Source organism: Setaria italica, chromosome III, assembly GCF_000263155.2.
Source record: "Setaria italica strain Yugu1 chromosome III, Setaria_italica_v2.0, whole genome shotgun sequence".
Classification (NCBI taxonomy): Eukaryota; Viridiplantae; Streptophyta; class Magnoliopsida; order Poales; family Poaceae; genus Setaria; species Setaria italica.
In genome coordinates this window covers 27,181,091-27,198,146 of record NC_028452.1, presented here as the reverse complement: position 1 = coordinate 27,198,146, position 17,056 = coordinate 27,181,091, and the positions used below count along the sequence as shown (strand labels likewise).

Sequence of the window (17,056 nt, the reverse complement as noted above, 5' to 3'; positions counted from 1 at the left end):
TTAAATAGAGCTCTGAAACTCAATGGTGTGTGATATGCTATGAAAGGCTGCAGCTTTTCTATACTTTCTTCCTTTATTTATAGCCGGTGATTACAACTAGATAAGGCCCTAGTGGCGACTAAAATTCAGGCATAATCACACCTGATGCATGCAACTGCACAACTACTTTAACTCTAAACCCTGAACGATAGCATTAACTGACTCAAATAGACTAGGCACTGAGCTGAACAAACCAACAAGACACACACAGGATTACACTAACCATGGCAGCTAAATCAATTTATAGTGCAAATATTCTGTAATTAAATATAATTAAGGACTGTCATGAACATACAATAACTTACAATGCTCCAATCGCCCTGTAGCTCTATAGAGCATTATGCAAATCACTCATGTTTGGTTGGGCGTCATACTAGGAACAACCAGCTCCTAGTATAACCAGACTGACAGAACAGAGAATATAACTAAACTGACTAAAATCTATTGATAAGGAAAACACATGAAGGTCTCAGAGGAGAATGAAAAACACACGGTCACACACACCTTACCGATCTATTACTCCTGGTAAACTTGATTGATGTACGCAGGTTGTCTTTTCCTAGAGCCCAACCTGCTTTTCACCCCATCAAAATCAAGAACGCATCAAGGGAAGAAAGAACCCTAACCTCCTCGATCTGGTTGATGCAATCTGAGCTTGAGAAGAGGAAAGTGGAGAACTCACAAATCCAAGAAGTAGACGGGGTGGAGGTGCCGTGGTGGATCCAGATTCCAAAGGAGGCGGCCGAGGTGGTGTCGTTGTAGATCGAGACAGCGGCGGTGCTCCTGGACAGGGATGGGTACATGGAGGATGGCGGCGGCTGATTTGGGATGAGGATGAGGACGCGGAGGAGGGGAAGCACCTAGACGACGACACAGAGGGGCACCGGCGAGAGGCGGGGCAGCGGAGCGGACGAAGATGGCGAGGCTGCTAGCTCCCTTGCGTCACTACCCTCGCGAGTCGCGACGACACTGGGTTGTGGCGTCTGGACCTAAGAGGTGGGGTGTTCTCACCCAGGGAAAAGTCGCGAATTGGGCTTGCTAGCCCTATGCTCGTGGGCTCCCAAATGCTAGGGAAATTAAGCCTAGGAACAAAATTCGTGTGGGAAGCCCACCCAGGGAAATCACAGGGAACCCGGTGGGATTTTCTATTCCCAAAGGAGCCCTAAAGGGATCCAAGATGACGATCTTGAAGACTATATCTACATAGAAATATACATTTTTTAGCAGAATTTCCAATTGAACTTGTGTCTTTTTTGCGGAGCTCCCATCCATAGAACCGAAGACAGATAAGGAAGTTACCTTCCAGCCCACCAGAGGCCCAGCTTCTCTTCTCTTCTCTTCCACCTCTGGCGGCCGGCACGGCTCTCCACCACCACCCCTGCCTCCGCCCCGTCCTGCCACCTCCCACCGCAGCCGCCGGCGCCACGGCTGCCCCGCCGCGCCCTCCTTCCCCTTCCTCCACCCGCGGATGGCAGCTCCCACCATCGTCCCTCCTGCCGCCACCATCCCGACTCCGTCCACCGATAACTGAGGCAAATCGCGGCCCTCATCACCGACCCTACCCATCCAAATGTCTTCCTATCGCCGAGCAAACCGGTCGCCCCCAAGCTCCTTTCTAAGCCTACAGACATCGGAGAACCCCCAACCCTGAAGCCCTAATCCCTTGGCTTCTCACCGGCACGAGGGAGGACAGAGGCGGAGAAGAAGTTGATCCAACGGCCAGTAGTAGAAGCACCCATCTTAGATTCTGGAAGATAACTTGTATCATTTCTTCTGGAAGATGGATAGGATCCCCACTTTTTGCAATCTCTCGTGACCTTCATTGCAATCTCTCTCTCAATATAGAGTAGCAAGCAATCTCTTAAAAAATCCATCTTTCATTTTGTTTCATAGCCTAGTCTTAGGGGGTGTTTGGATACAAGGTACTAAACTTTAGGAGGGTCACATCGGATGTTCGGACGTTAATTAGGAGGACTAAACATGAGCTAATTATAAAACTAACTGCAAAAACCCTATACTAATTCGTGAGACAAATCTATTAAGCCTAATTAATCCATCATTAGCAAATGGTTACTGTAGCACCACATTATCAAATCATGGACTAATTAGGCTTAATAGATTCGTCTCGCGAATTAGACTCCATCTGTGCAATTAGTTTTGTAATTAGATTATATTTAATACTTCTAATTAGTATCTAAACATCCGATGTGACATGTCCTAAAGTTTAGGACGCCGGATCCAAACAGGCCCTTAACCAATTTCGTTGTAGAAAATGCACGCTCTATAGTTGCAGTTGAAACTAGCAAAGTAAGAACAAAGCGAACCAACCTACAGATTAAAAAAGAAATATTAGTACTTAATGTTTTGTTTTTTTGTTAGGGGAGGCCATGGCCCCGCCGGCCCCCATGCAGTTAAAAAAATTGACTCTAGTCTAGCAGAATTTCAGTTGATCTTTAGGGTATATTTAGGACTGCTATGCTCCAAGTTTTACAGCTCTACTCTAGTTCCAACTTGCCAAACAACTGTAGTTCCAACTATACCAATTTTAGAAAAAAAAAGGTGGATTTAGAGGTGGCAACTTCAAGGTTTTTCTGGAGCTCCTCAAAGGGTGCTCTAAAAAACTACTTCCATACCTTCGTACCTTCTCTTAAAGTTAGTGGAAATTAACCATCAATGTCACTCTTTGCATGTACAGTTTCGAGGATAAAAAAAAGGACTCGCGACTCCTGTTCTGACTCGGGACTTTCTGTTCCGTCGCCACCCCCTGCCTCTGCCTCGCGAGTCCGCTGCTGCCCCCGCGAGTTCGACGCCTCGTGACGCGTGAGTCTGCCGTCGCCCCTGCGAGTGCGCCGCCCCCGCGAGTGCGCCCCCCCTGCCCCGCGAGTCCGCCGCGCCACTCGAAGCCGACCGTGTCGCTGGCTGCCGCTTCGGTACCACGGGCTTCTAGGTCGCCGACGCCGGGCAGAAGCAGCACGCGAAGGAGAGGGTCGAGTACCGCGTGGAGGCGGCCGGGATGGTGGTAGCGGCGGGCGACGTGCCGCCGCTCGGGAGCATGGTTCCGATCGAGGTGCCGCCGCCACCAAGGGCCATGCAGCTGGCACCGGTGTTCCATCCGATCAAGTGCGTGCGTGCTGCATAACTGCTATGAGCGTGTTTTAATTACGAGAAGCTACACGATGCAAGAGCATCAGAAAATGCCTGCATTGCAGATGGTGTTGCAGTAGTAGTCTTGAAGTATGTTTGATTGCAGATTTTTGTCATGTACTTTTGAAAATCGTATGTCGTATGTTTAGTTCTATCGGAACGAAGACAAAGTGCTTATGCTTGTTGATTTTTCTCCTAAAAGGCATGGAAAGGATAGAAAATCTCTCTTTCCTGTCTGGATGGATGCTGTAGCAAAGGGCACTATAGCGGCGGGTACTGTAGAGGCGCTGTAGAGGCGCGGGGAAAAACACCCAAGGGCAAGAGTGACTGTTCCCACTGGTTCCTATAATTCCTGGAGCTGAATTTGCATCTGGTAGCCAAACATGTACATAGCTTCTCATTTTTCTGAAGTTGGTAGAGTGGAGCTACGAAAAGGTGGAGTTGATGAAGTGGAGCTATTTTTTTGAGCGGAGGCCGTCCCAGACAGGCCTTAGGCAGGCAGAAATGCGGTTGATTTTTTTGGTTTACAAAAATCCAACTGTAAGTAAACGTTTTTGGACGCTAAAATGACATTTCTGTACTGATCGAAAAAGTTGGAGTGAAAGTAGAAACAACAAGTATAATTAAGCTGATTGTAGCATAGATGATATGGCATATGTGTTTTCTCAGTAAGTTCCTCGTTAAAACCAGTATGACATGCACGACCGGCAATTTCTAATTCACCCGGCCAGGAGAAGGCCAACAACAGTAATTCATGCCACGCGTGCCGTGTACGCACGAAGACTCGGACATGCATGCATGAAAAGCCATTGATTGAAAAGTTTGGCCGGAGTCAACGTATAGGTGGGTTCAGGGTCAGGCACGAACGCCCCACACCACCGGCGTGCTCTTCCGGGTCGCCGGCAGGGCCGGTTCAAACCGGTTGCGGCCGCGCGCAGCAAGTACATGTAAACCGGTGCCTACGACACACGGCGCGCGCGCTAGTAGCAGCTTCTTCGTGGTCCATCGACGGCGACGTGCGTGCCGGTGGCAGTACGTGCCATTGACCCGCCCGGTCGATCATGTGTGCCCCGCCGCGGAGGTGCGAATCGAAAGTCTCCTTTGAAGCGGTCGGTCTCCTCTCCTGGATTGATTGCCTGACCGCCTGGGTTTAGTTTTGGTTGGTTTCTCTTGGCCGCCAGACAAGCCCGATCGACGCCCCCCGGCAGCCGGCAACTCGATCCAGGAAGGTTGCGAGCAGCTGGCGGGGGCTCTCCTCTCGCTTTCGCCTGGGGCCTGCCGTCATGTCTATCTGATTGGTTTTCGTGGAGTGCGCAAGTCACCGGGTTGACTACTACTCGCGTTGCATCGGTGTGCGTCACAACACACGCAGATGCGTGCATGTTGATTCGGTGCGTAGTGACATAGTGGAATCGATGCGATGCGAATCCAAGGTCACGGGTGAATCCAAGGTCTCGATCGTGGGATGGGAGGCTCATCTTCCCCTTCTTGCTATGTCCTCACTCTTCCTACTTCGCTAACATGAGGTGCAGCCGCAATCGTAGCTGCCTGTGCGTTGTTAGGTTCACATATCCACCAGCCGTTTACTTCACCACTTCCGATCTGCTTTCCCACCTCGCTGTATCTGCATGTCCGAGAAGTGGTGTGACTGGTGAGCACATGTAGAGTTTGTGGCGGCATGACACAAACAAATAAAACAATGCACGCATACTATACAAACCTGGGCACTTATTCTAACCATTGGATTGAAATTCACGTGAGTCTGAAACTCTGAATTCATCCATCTTTCGTTCTCATGCATGGCAGAAAAGTGGGTGAGATGGAAAAAAAAAACACGAGACTTTCTAGAATATTTTATTTTTCTGCCAAGAACATTTAATTGCTCTATATATATGAAACATTCTTTTCTTAACCAGAGCATTACAAATCAGATAGGCTTTTGCCAGAACGATGTGACGGATAAACAGCACAAGGCTTAAATATAGTATTAGTTATCTTGCATGAGAGACATTTTCACTACAGGCATAAGAGGCTGAGAGTTCTGCGTGTACCTAATAAGGGGAATGTACCCTGATATAGAATGGTGGCGTCTAGAAGTGTTGATTATAGAAAAACTAAGTGGTCAAGTAAAGACCTAGAATATTGCATATTCGTTGGTGAATTCAAGCATGTTTTTGAACGACAAGTACAAGGAGTCAAGGTGCAAACTGAAGCTCCTGAGAACGCTAGGCACTTCTAGAAGGATTAGCAGAGGATATTGGCCAATCTGATCTAGAGTGCAGTATGCGTTCGAGCGTTTTGTTTCTGCTCCCCAGGGGCATGCTTTTCTCTCCTTGGCCATGGGGTAAACTCCAAGAGAAAAAATCGCAGGGAAAGGAATTGTATGAGGACGTACAAACCATGACGAACTTTCACTAAAAACAAGAGCAGTGGAGGACTTCTTTTCCGTCTTGGCACAATCCTTTACGCTTGACTGGAACACCAAAGAACTTAAAGAACTAACTTTATTAGTTGCCTATCCAAAGCTTGAGGAGGTATTAGGATGTGGGACCACCTCCCTGGCTGCTTCCACACAAGTTCGCGAAGGTCAGGGAGAAGATTCTTACATAAAAACTCAGTCAACTGATGACATTTACTTCCTCCATCCCGCAAAGAGTGAACCTTTAGTTCTATCCTAAGTCAAACCATGTTATGTTTGATCAAATTTATATAAAAATATATCAATACTTTTGATGTCTAACAAGTTTCATTAGATTCTTTATGAAATATATTATCATAGTATACCTATTTAGTGTTGTAAATATTGATACTCTTTATTCTAAATTTAATCAAACTTAAAACAATTTGACTTAGGATGAACCTAAATGGACACTTTTTGCAGGATAGAGGGAGTATTTCTTTAAGACCATATCTAAGTCTAAGGGAGTAGTGATTCCATTTCCTCTAATAAGGTCACCAATTCAGCGTTCTGAGACCATGTCAATTTTTGTTGTGATATTTCTACCTCTACTTTTAACCGATAATTAATGACTGGATGCTAAAGTGATTAGATCATCGCCTTAAGATAGATGGGGAAAGATGCTAACACACCCGAGAACAATTCTTGCATTGCGTAAGGGTACTGGGTGTAGATCGTCCTTCAAGCCATATGACGCAAGTTGATGACTAATTCTCACGTGTTTTTCATGACTAGTGCGCATGGTACGGATAGCAGGTATTCACAAAAATAAATTGCAACATCCAACGGAGCAAAACCGAACTCAAAGAAAAAACAGAAGAAAAACATCACCATCTCACGGAACTGGTCAGTGTTAACAGTTGCCCAAGATATACAGAACGACTAGTCCTTTTTGTAGCTTTGAGGTGACCGATGACCATAAATCAACAGTGACCGAAACACATCCACGACGAAGAGCAAGCCTTAATGAGGAAGAGTTCAACTTGTTTGGACGTCCAAAATTCTAGGAAAATGGCATTTAGCTCCTGTCATCATTATGGAAGGAATCTTATTTCTCAACACCCCCCCCAATTTCCACGGTTTCGTACTCCAATATTGTAACATTCAATTTCTGACCTCATACTTCTTTTGATATGCAAATTTCTAATTATTAAATTATTTCCAATTTAATTCCTTGGCGTAGCCTAGGTTCCACATTCTTCCCTTTAGAGCTTGTTCGGTTAAATCCCCTTCCCAAGGGGCTTGAGAGGATTTTGACTTAGCAGATTTAAACCCCCTCAATCCCCTTCAATCCTCTCTAGTCCCCTCCAAACCGAAGAAGCCATAAATTAGCCCGATTCCCTATGATAGCAGTACAAGCGGGAAAATGAGTCATTCCGCTCCCTTATGAATCTTTAGAGAGAAGTGTTGTGTTGCATATAGGTGAAAAACTTTTTTTCACCATGCTATTCCATTCCGGATTGAGTGACAAAACGGTTGGTCACAAGTTGAGTGCTCTTTTATTCTAAGTCAAGTTATTAAGTTTGACCAAGTTTATGAAGTAGTATATCAATATTTATGACATCAAATATGTATATTATGAAAAAAATTCATGACAAACCTAATGATGATGTTTGTACAAACTTGATCAAATTTCAGATGGTTTGATTTAGGACAAAGCTAGAAGTACATTTTTGTGATAGAGTTGTATGAACACTACTACAAAATATGGCTTTAGTAACACCAACTTATGTTACTATAGGTCAATAAATGTGTTACTAGGAGACTTCGTAGCGTTACTATATGCGATGTTACTATATTATGATGTGTTGGAAAAAAAACTATGTGTTCCATTACATCCTAAAAAGTGTTACTGTTCTAGAACACAATTAATGATCTAGTGTAAAATTTGTCAAGTGTTACGAAGATTATCTTTTGTAACATATTTTCTTAGCTCTAGTAACACTTCCATATTGTGATAGGAACTTATAGTTCGTAACACATATTTACCTATTGTAATACATTCTAAATTTTCAAAAAAGTCATTATTACACATTGCATATGGCAAATACTGTAGACATAGATTTTTTTTTTGAGTAAACGCACACATTGCACAATCACACAAAACCATAATTTTCAATAATCACAAGAAGGTACTTTGATCCTAGAAAGGAAACAAACATAATATATATATATATACATGTGATAGTATACATCATGTGACAGTTTATGTATATATAAAAGTCTTTACAAATTGGAAAGGAAATTCATTAAAAGTATCTAGAAATCCTAAAATTCATTGATCCATTCTCGAATGCATCCAAATATAAGAATTCAACCATCGGTCATTTCAACCTGCATTCAGAAATATATCTTTATTATGGATCATTTTAAACTGCATAAGAAATTGAGCTAGTTGTAAAATTAAATATTCAAAAAAGTAACTATATCATACACAAATCAAAAAGCAATTGATACTCTTTCGGCACAATCATCTGGTCTTTATAGATTGTAAGTACAAGCATATGCACAACCTACAAATATCAGGTAGGCAAGACTAAATGCATGTTATTGTGATGGTGACAATGGCTAATAACCTCAATTGCAAACATCAGCTAGGCAAGATGCATGCCAACAGCAGCACAATCATGAATTATTTGAAAACCACATGGTATCTATGCTCTATGGATACGAGCCAGTACCCTACGGGGAAGCCACGGGCACAATCCAGAGCAGTAACTAGCAGAAATAAATTGATGCTTTTAGTTGGCACAAAAGAAATATTTCTATGCCAAACTTAATATGACGTATCACCGACCAAGCTGTTTTCATTGTTCATATAGGCAGAGTTCGCCAATCTCCATATGGCACCAGATAAAAGGTAGCATATATAGTGGTACTCATATTTACCAAGTCACTTGAAGGAAGGCCGACACAATTCTAAGTAGCATTTTGCTGAGAGGCACCTGAAATATGTTCACTTATGTGAGGCTCTAATGTTTTCAGTCAAATCTGTTTTCAATGAAGATTACTTTATTAGTATCATTGCAAGAGAAGCATGCTATCAAAGGATACAATAACTGTTCCATGAAATATCTGCCCAAAGAACTTTGACCTGATATATGACTGAAAATTCTGGTGTAGACTACATTATTGTGTGTTCTCGTTTGATACTCAGCAGACCCTAAGGTTATACCTTCAATTACCATGCATGACATCCCCCATCAAATAAACCCTGCATCAAAAGGAGTAGCGGCAATATCTATTCTCAAACATGGTAATTGTATAATCATGTAGACAATAGCAGGCAGTATGGAGAAAACCTTTCGATTTAACTTTGAAGACAGGTGCAACAGTTGGTAGTAACCATTTTAATTGATAAACAGAGAAATATCACCAAGCTTGCATTACAGAACAGGGCGACACGCTTGGTGGGACGTCAGCACAAATGCATGTAGGAACTAACAAATTAACGCAAAATAGCTGAATGACGGATGGATAATCTAATCTCTACCAAATTAAATGAGATTGGGATTTGGGATTTGGAAACACTGACCTGGAGAAGGCAGTTGCAGAGGACGCCACCTCCGAGCTGAGCGAGATGACGACAGCGCGCACGAGTTCCACAGGCGCCCACCTCCGAGAATCCGCTCGATGGGAGTGGTGCTGGTGGAACGGCGCGAACGAGGAACTTCTCATTGATCTACGCTAGGAAGACCACGCGGAGGATGTAATGGCGGGCAGCGGCGAGGAACCACCAAACCAGGGCGGGTCACGGAGGTCCGGCACGGCTGTGTTTGCCAGTGGCGACGGCAAGTCGTCGCGGGCTCGCTGCTGCAACCAACGGAGACGGCGGCGCGACGGCGGGTGAGGAGTTCGGGGAATAGGAACGGACGCACAGGGGTCGTGGGTGGGGAGGGCGATTTTGTGTGGGTTTTTTTTTAAGACCCCGTTTGGATCCTTCATTTTGAAGAAAGTGGAATTTATTTAATGAAGTAGGCTAATTTATCTTGAAATGTGGCATTCCACAACTTTCTAAAGTTTAGATATAAGTCTATCTTAAATTCATGGGGTGGGAGATGAAAATTGATTTTATATATTATAATTATTAGAATGGAATTCAATTCTTATAGCACGCTCTTGGACTCGCTTCCCTATAGCAGAAGTGCAGTACATAAGTATCTCTCCCATATCACCAACAATAATATATAAATATATTTTACGTACAATTATATTAGCTTAATTAATTTGTGTCTAAATTATAATTATTAGAATGGAATTCAACTCCAACGATATTGGTCTAAGTGTTTTTTTATGTGGGGAGGACGGGATTACAGGGAGATTACGGATTACGTTTTACAAATTTTTAAACTATCATGTAACTAAAAAAACTTGATCATAGAGGATATAAGCATTTTATTTTTCCTTTCAGATTGGCCTAGGCCAATCTTACAAGCACACGCGCATATTTTATTTATTCTGCAATTTATAAACATCACATTTAGATTTCGACGCCAAGCCTGGCTTGTCTCGATTTGGCTCGTTAGCATAACGAGCCAGTAGCTCAAACCATCTCGTTAATTTAGGATTAACATCTCAACATATATAAAATATTAAAAAAATAGTAATTATGAAGTTATAAACGTTAAAATTCACCATGCATATAGCACCTCGGCTGGCTCGGCTCGGCTCATCTTTGATAGCTCGGCTCCTATGTTGGACCTTTAGCCTTCCAGGTCGTTTGGTTGCAAGTTCGAGCTAGCTCGTTAAAACAAACAAGCAAAAATAGCTGCCCATCTCGTTAAAAATTTATAACACTTTAGTCGTAACATTATTCTGTATGTGTTACTATATACTACCATATTTGTAAGTGTAACATTAATTTTGTGTTACTATAATTGCCCTTTGTAACACGACCTCACATAACAAGTGCTATGTGTTACAACCTTTGCCTGTTACTATGAAACTTTTTTTTAACACATTGATGACTATCTACGTTCTGTAGTAGTGGAAGAAAATTATCTGCTTTATTGTGGGTTAGCTCACTTTCCTAGGATGGCACCACAAGCGGAAAAAAATATGAGACAAGACATTCCTCTCCTTCAAAAGTTTTTCTGCTTGAACTGAACTTTCTCTGCTGGTGAAAATACCACCCCTAAATAATCCAAGCATGCCGGCGAGGTACCACGATCGATGAATAAGTCCGTTGTGGTGTGTACCGTCGTTCATTCATGTCATGTCGCAAGGGACCAGAGAGGCTGCCGGCCACCTTCCGGGAGACAGCCGCGATGCTTCCTTGCGTCGTCGCCGCCGGTCGTTTGCATGTGCCCCGGCTTCACGGCAATCAAATTCACTTTCAGAGCCGAATTCACTAGACGCAAAAGTGTGTGCTGACCGACCACAAAGGTAGCTAGCTATCTGTGAAAAGAACAAACTGCAGACGTGTAGAGCTAGCTTGGTTTTTTTTTTGTACGTATGCACACTGCACACAGTACCATGCCTACGTATACTGTACTGCAATCAGTAACGTCATTGGTTTACTACATTTCCTATACGCTTTCCAGTTTCCATTTGTGTACGGTGCTACAGGGTAAAACACAGCCAGATCTTCTCTCCACTGTGTGCTGCTGTAACTATTTCAATTGATAATCTGCGTGTCCCAGTTGCCATTAAGAAATTAAATGAGGTTTGAACATCGGCTGTTTCAGTAAAAAAAAAGATATTACATAGACCAAACCACGTGGTGGAATGACTCCTTTGTAAATTAATTGTCCCGCCTGGTCGTTCAACCGCAGCACAAGTTTTTCAAGAAATCTGACCACTGCAGATATCTGAGCTGTCGGACATCCGCGTTAGAATGAACTGGAATACACCATTTGGCTTTCATACATACATATATGACACACCATGTGTAATGCGTTTCCCGTTGCCCCATAGAGGATTTCAACTCACCCAGTCACACACATCACCCCCAATGCCAAGTGGTGTGTGAGTTCTTGCAAGCTTGCATCCACAAGTGGCGACGCAATGGCGGCTGCTCCCCAAAATCATGAACTTTGAGTTCAACTTTTGGTTATCTTAAGAGTTTGTATACTTGCACTGGACTATGGCTTTGTTTTGGGCTGCTAGTAGATTTGAAAGTTGGCTGGATACCCGTGTAATCCACTTTACAAATTAAAAGTTGATTGATCCAGTATAGCTGTTTCTTTGTATATAGAGCAAGAAAATATACAGTATATGATAGTTTATCAGGTTTCATGCAACACTATAGTTCATAAGGAAATTTAATTAAGCTGCACTAGCTAGAAGCGCTGACTAGGCCTCTGGCCTGTGCATGTTGACGCGTGGGTCAATATGTTTTTCTTAAAAAATGAACGTTATTTTAGCTAAGCGAGGATTTTCACAGATCCATGGAAATGTATACCAGGAGGTATCACAATTTATAACTGCAAAGGTATAAATTTTGGGTATCTAGGTAGTAAAATTATGTTACCTCTTGGTACCTTGTCAATGCTAGCAAAAAAAATGTCTAGCGCATCTGTTTCCCGTGGACTATCCCATATAATGCAAAATTCTTACATGAGGCACAATCATTTCAATTCTTATTGAGTAGGAAGATTTACAACAATCGATCGAAATGAGAGTCCTTGTTCATGCATGAAAGAATTCTTCTTCTTTTTTGCATTTTCACTACAACCAACTAAGCTACACATGCAGTTTGCTTATTACATTATATAATGGACAGAGAACCAAATTCTTTCATCGTTTGCGGCACACACGGCTGGCTGACTAGCATGCCACTACTGAACTACTGTCTACATGGATGTCACGTATAATTTTTTCTCCTGAGAAAACTACTTTTTTAGTGGGTACGAACCGAATTCTTTGATTATTGCCACTAAACTGCTGACGGCCCTAATTAATTAGCACATATCCTTTGTTGGATGAATAATTGGCGTATATCCTTCTTTGAATGGATAATTTAGCATATATCCTTCTTTGAATGGATAATTAGCATATATCCTTAGCTTGTGGTGCTGGTGCCGGCCATGCATGCGCCGATTATTACCGCCCCCGGAACCAGCTGGAACGAAGTAGTAGTAACTTTGTTGTGCCGAAAGGGGGTATCGGTGATACCAGCTGATACGTGTGGTTCTCCTCTTTGCCGTAGACTCTTCCAAGGAAAAGCACCACCGAGTCGTCGCCCAAAGAAGGGAAGATCAGGGATGATGCCGGAATTCAGATCCTTCCATGCTGTTGAACGCCCTTTTCAACACTTCGTCCGCGGTCTTCCCCATGACCCAACCGGTGCCGATCCAGAGTAGTGAGAAAGTGACCAGATCAGCCCCGGCCAGTTAACAATTAATACGCCGATTTATTTACTAATCACACACGACCAATGACCAGTTCCTGCTTTCTTACCGCATCTCTAGTGAGCCGTCTTCGTCTCCCCCGTGCACGTCCCACGTTGTTTCCTATATATATACTCTCCCTCCTCCCATGGCATGAAACACATGTACAGATCGATCGTCCTTATAGCTTGGAGCTAGCCAGCTTCTACCTCCGATCCGACAACTCAACATCACAAACAACACCTATCACGGCGCATTAGATTGTTCATGCACGTCCTTGCAGCTCCTCCACTCGCGCTGCTTGGCGGTCTCGACCATCGGGACAGCACAAGGGAGCTTGGTGGACGGCCGGCCATGGACGACGTGCTGTCGCAGATCCACGAGGGGTTCCGGCTCGCCACGGAGCTCATGGCCGAGATCCCGGCGACCCAGAACGACCAGGCGTACCTCGCCGAGCGCTGCCACGGCATTGCGCAAGCCTACCTCGCGGCCATGCGCATGCTGGGGTACCCGCACGGCGCCGACGACTTGTCCCCGCCGGCGCCTGCGCCGCCGCATCCCTTCGGCGGCGGTGGCGGCGATGGCAGCCACGGCCACCTCCAGCAGCTGGACCTCCTCCGCCCGTTCCTCGGCGGCGGATCATCACTACCAGCGCAGTTCCCGCAGCACCTCGGGCGCCTGCTGGAGTCGTCGCCGTTCGGCACGCCGGGCGCCGACGCGTTCGGCGCGGGCACGTCGGGCGGCCCGGTGAGGCGGCAGGCGTCGTCGTCGCGGTCGTCGCCGCCGGTCCAGCCGCGGCAGCACAGGAGGAGGTACGTCATCATGCGGATGCGGCTGCAGCTCCCCACGTTGGTTGGCGTACGTTAGGGTTCTGGCCGGCCCGGCGCGGGCCTGTTCGTTAATTTTGGCGGTCAAGAGTTCAAACCCGGGCGAACGGAGACCCTTTACCACGTCATCGCATGGAAAAGGCCAGCGAATTTTCCACGCACGCACCTGGTATTTGTTCTCCGATGGCGACGGCGACCGGCGACGCTCTCTCCCGGCCCAAAAATTGCGTGCCAAGTCATGCGGCGTTACATGGGGTTCATTTATTGGGACAGATGGATACTGCTGCTTTAATTTAGCTACTACGCGGGGTTAATAATTAGGAGTTGCTGATGGTGATTAGTCGATTCTTAATGAAGATACTCTATTATCTATATATAGCTTGTCTGTGAAAGAGGCTGTGGGAGGAGTAATCAAGATTATTTTTATTAATTTGCAGGAGGGAGAGCGGGGAGAGGACGACGATGATGGTTCCGGTGCAGCGGACGGGCAACACAGATCAGCCACCGGACGATGGCTACACATGGCGCAAGTACGGCCAGAAGGATATCCTTGGCTCCAGATACCCAAGGTAACCAAAGCCTCGAATCTGTTTGCAGCGCACAAATTTACTTTGTTATTTGATGATGATGATGGTTTAGTTCTAGATATTGTCATATTGATAGCTGCAACTTCCAATAGTTAATTCTTTTGTACCAAAATACAAGTTACGAGAGGAACTGAGATTAATAATATACTCCCTCCATCCCAAAATATAGTTTCATTTAGCTTTTTCAAAAGTAAAATCTTTTTAACTTTGACCAACAATATCTCTAAAAATAATTTATTTCAACTAGAAAATGTTACATATTATAATAGTTGGTTTCATGATAAATCAACTAACACTATTTTTATGTTATTAGTCTCTATGATTATTTCTCTATTCGCAGTTAAAGTTGACAAGATTTGATTTTGAAAACGTACGTAGCTATATTCTGGGACGGAGGAAGTAGTGTTAATTAAGTCAATACTGCCAATCTCGTCTCAATAATAAATCTAACTCATATCACAACTCAAATGATTTTCATTGGCTGGATTTCAAAGGATTTCATGTACCCATGATGGTGTATATTTGTCTGCCTTGCTATTGAGCTATTTGTCTTTGACCTGGAGATTCAAGTCACTAAGCATGCTTACACACCATTTCCTATATGTTCGCACGGTTGTGGTCGTTCACATTTGACTTCAGATTGCCTTAATTGCTTCACTTTTCATGCTTTCCCACCGCAAAGGGCAGCATCAATGAGTTGAGCTGGTGCAAAGTAGTAGTAGTAGTAGTAGTCGTCATCGTCGTAACATATATATTGCCCGGTTTTGTTTTGTCAAATTAAACCAGCTGGCTCGTGCGTATTCTGTCAATGTTTGCGCGGGAAATTGATTAGAAAACATCATGTCAAGTCCATATCATGCACCGTCGCTCGTAGGCAAGAGGTATCCACCACAGAAGAAATAAACCATGAGAATACAAAATAATAGTGTGAAAGGCTAGTGTGCAAAAGCGACCAATTTACGTAGTGAAGAGAGCGTGCGCGTACACAATATCGACATTTCCTTTCAGAGTCCAATAATAATTTTCAGATTGAAAATCGAGCATGGCATCTTCTCAATTTACACCATGTAGAATAATCATTCCTGTATTTCCTCAAACAAAATAATCATTCCTGTAGTCCTATGGAGACACAAGCCAAAATGCATGTATTAAAGGCGTTTCCATCAAAACTCAAAAGTGATTTTGTTTCCTGAGAAACGTTGATGGTTTTCAGTTTTCACTGGGGCGCATTATGAACTATATCGGTGAATGCCCTACTACCCTGCAGCATGCAAATTAAAATAAATTTATATTCAGGATTCATAGCTATATATATACTTGTGTGTTTGTTAAGTAATATATAATACATGCATGTACCATTGCTTCGATGTATATAGTACGGTGCTTGACGACTGATTTGCAACTTTGCATGTTGCTACCCATAGGAGCTACTACAGGTGCACCCACAAGAACTACTACGGGTGCGAGGCCAAGAAGAAGGTGCAGCGCCTGGACGACGACCCCTTCATGTACGAGGTCACCTACTGCGGCAACCACACCTGCCTCACCTCCATGACGCCGCTCCTCACCCTCCCAGCCCCCAACACCGCCGCCGCCGTCTCGACTGCCATTGCCAACATGCTAACCAACTCCCCGCCAACCGGCTCGGCAGCAATCCTCGCCGGCCAGGACCTCGTCATGGCGCCCGCAGCCGCCGAGCACCCTACGCCGCCGGCACTGTCCACGGCCATCCAGCTCGGCATCAGCTGGATGCCGTCGGAACTCGTCAGCTCCAGCGCCGGCCAGGGGAGCAGCAGCGCGCAGGTGAACGCGTCGGCCGCCTCAGGGAGAGACTTGGAGTACCCGGTGATGGACCTCGCCGACGCCATGTTCAACTCCGGCAGCAGCGGAGGGAGCAGCATGGACGCCATCTTCCCTGCTCACCATCACGACCAACGTGATAGCTAGATGCTTATATATGGATCACGCTATATGCATCCGAGGACCAATCTCCCCTGGGATTAATCTTGATTCGAGTTTTGATCTAGCTAGTAAGCCATGAGATGATCATTGATGACCGTTTAACTTCCCCATACGACAACAGCCATGTAGGTGTAGGCATGGTACGTATATAGGTTTAAGTTTATTCTTCGATCTTTAGCCACTCAAATTATTACTAGATTAATTCGCGGCTAAGCCGTGCTAATAAAGGTGCTCACAGGTATAGAAAGAGTGAGTGTATGATGAGTCTCAGTCCCGCTTGTAAATTAAATCAACATTTGTATTTGTGTAACACTTAGTTTCAAATTTCACTCTAGCCAGAAATTTAGAACGATGGAGGTTTATGTAGGTTCATGTAGTGTTTGTCTCTCATCTCTAACGCAGTGATAGTTTCTGCACACCAAACAACATACTGTATTGTGTAACAAGTAGGCCTTTTGGTTAATTAGCTTACAACGTATGTGTTTATTTCAGAAAATTCCAATTGCAAGTTTCTCTTCATTTGCTTATGGTGTACTGATTTGGTATAGCTGTTTCATGAGGTTATTATTCGAGCACGCAACTTGCTCATCATACAAATCCAGACAGTAAGGAAAACCTTTCTGTCTTTTTTTTCTTTATTTAGTTCAGCTGCTTATTTCACCATCGGTAGACATTTTACCTCATTTATTATGCAAAAAGTTGTTTATA

The 17,056-nt window shown here is 44.3% G+C and overlaps 1 protein-coding gene across 1 annotated transcript; it reads left to right on the top strand.

Annotated features, from left to right (window-relative positions):
- The first annotated feature begins 13,161 nt into the window (after positions 1 to 13,161).
- LOC101758761 (probable WRKY transcription factor 53) lies at positions 13,162 to 16,720 on the top strand. The gene is made up of 4 exons (XM_022825476.1): positions 13,162 to 13,518; positions 13,579 to 13,784; positions 14,237 to 14,368; positions 15,811 to 16,720. Exons 1-4 carry the CDS (start codon positions 13,240 to 13,242, stop codon positions 16,331 to 16,333), a joined length of 1,140 nt encoding a protein of 379 aa, XP_022681211.1. The 5' UTR covers positions 13,162 to 13,239; the 3' UTR covers positions 16,334 to 16,720.
- Positions 16,721 to 17,056: the final 336 nt, after the last annotated feature.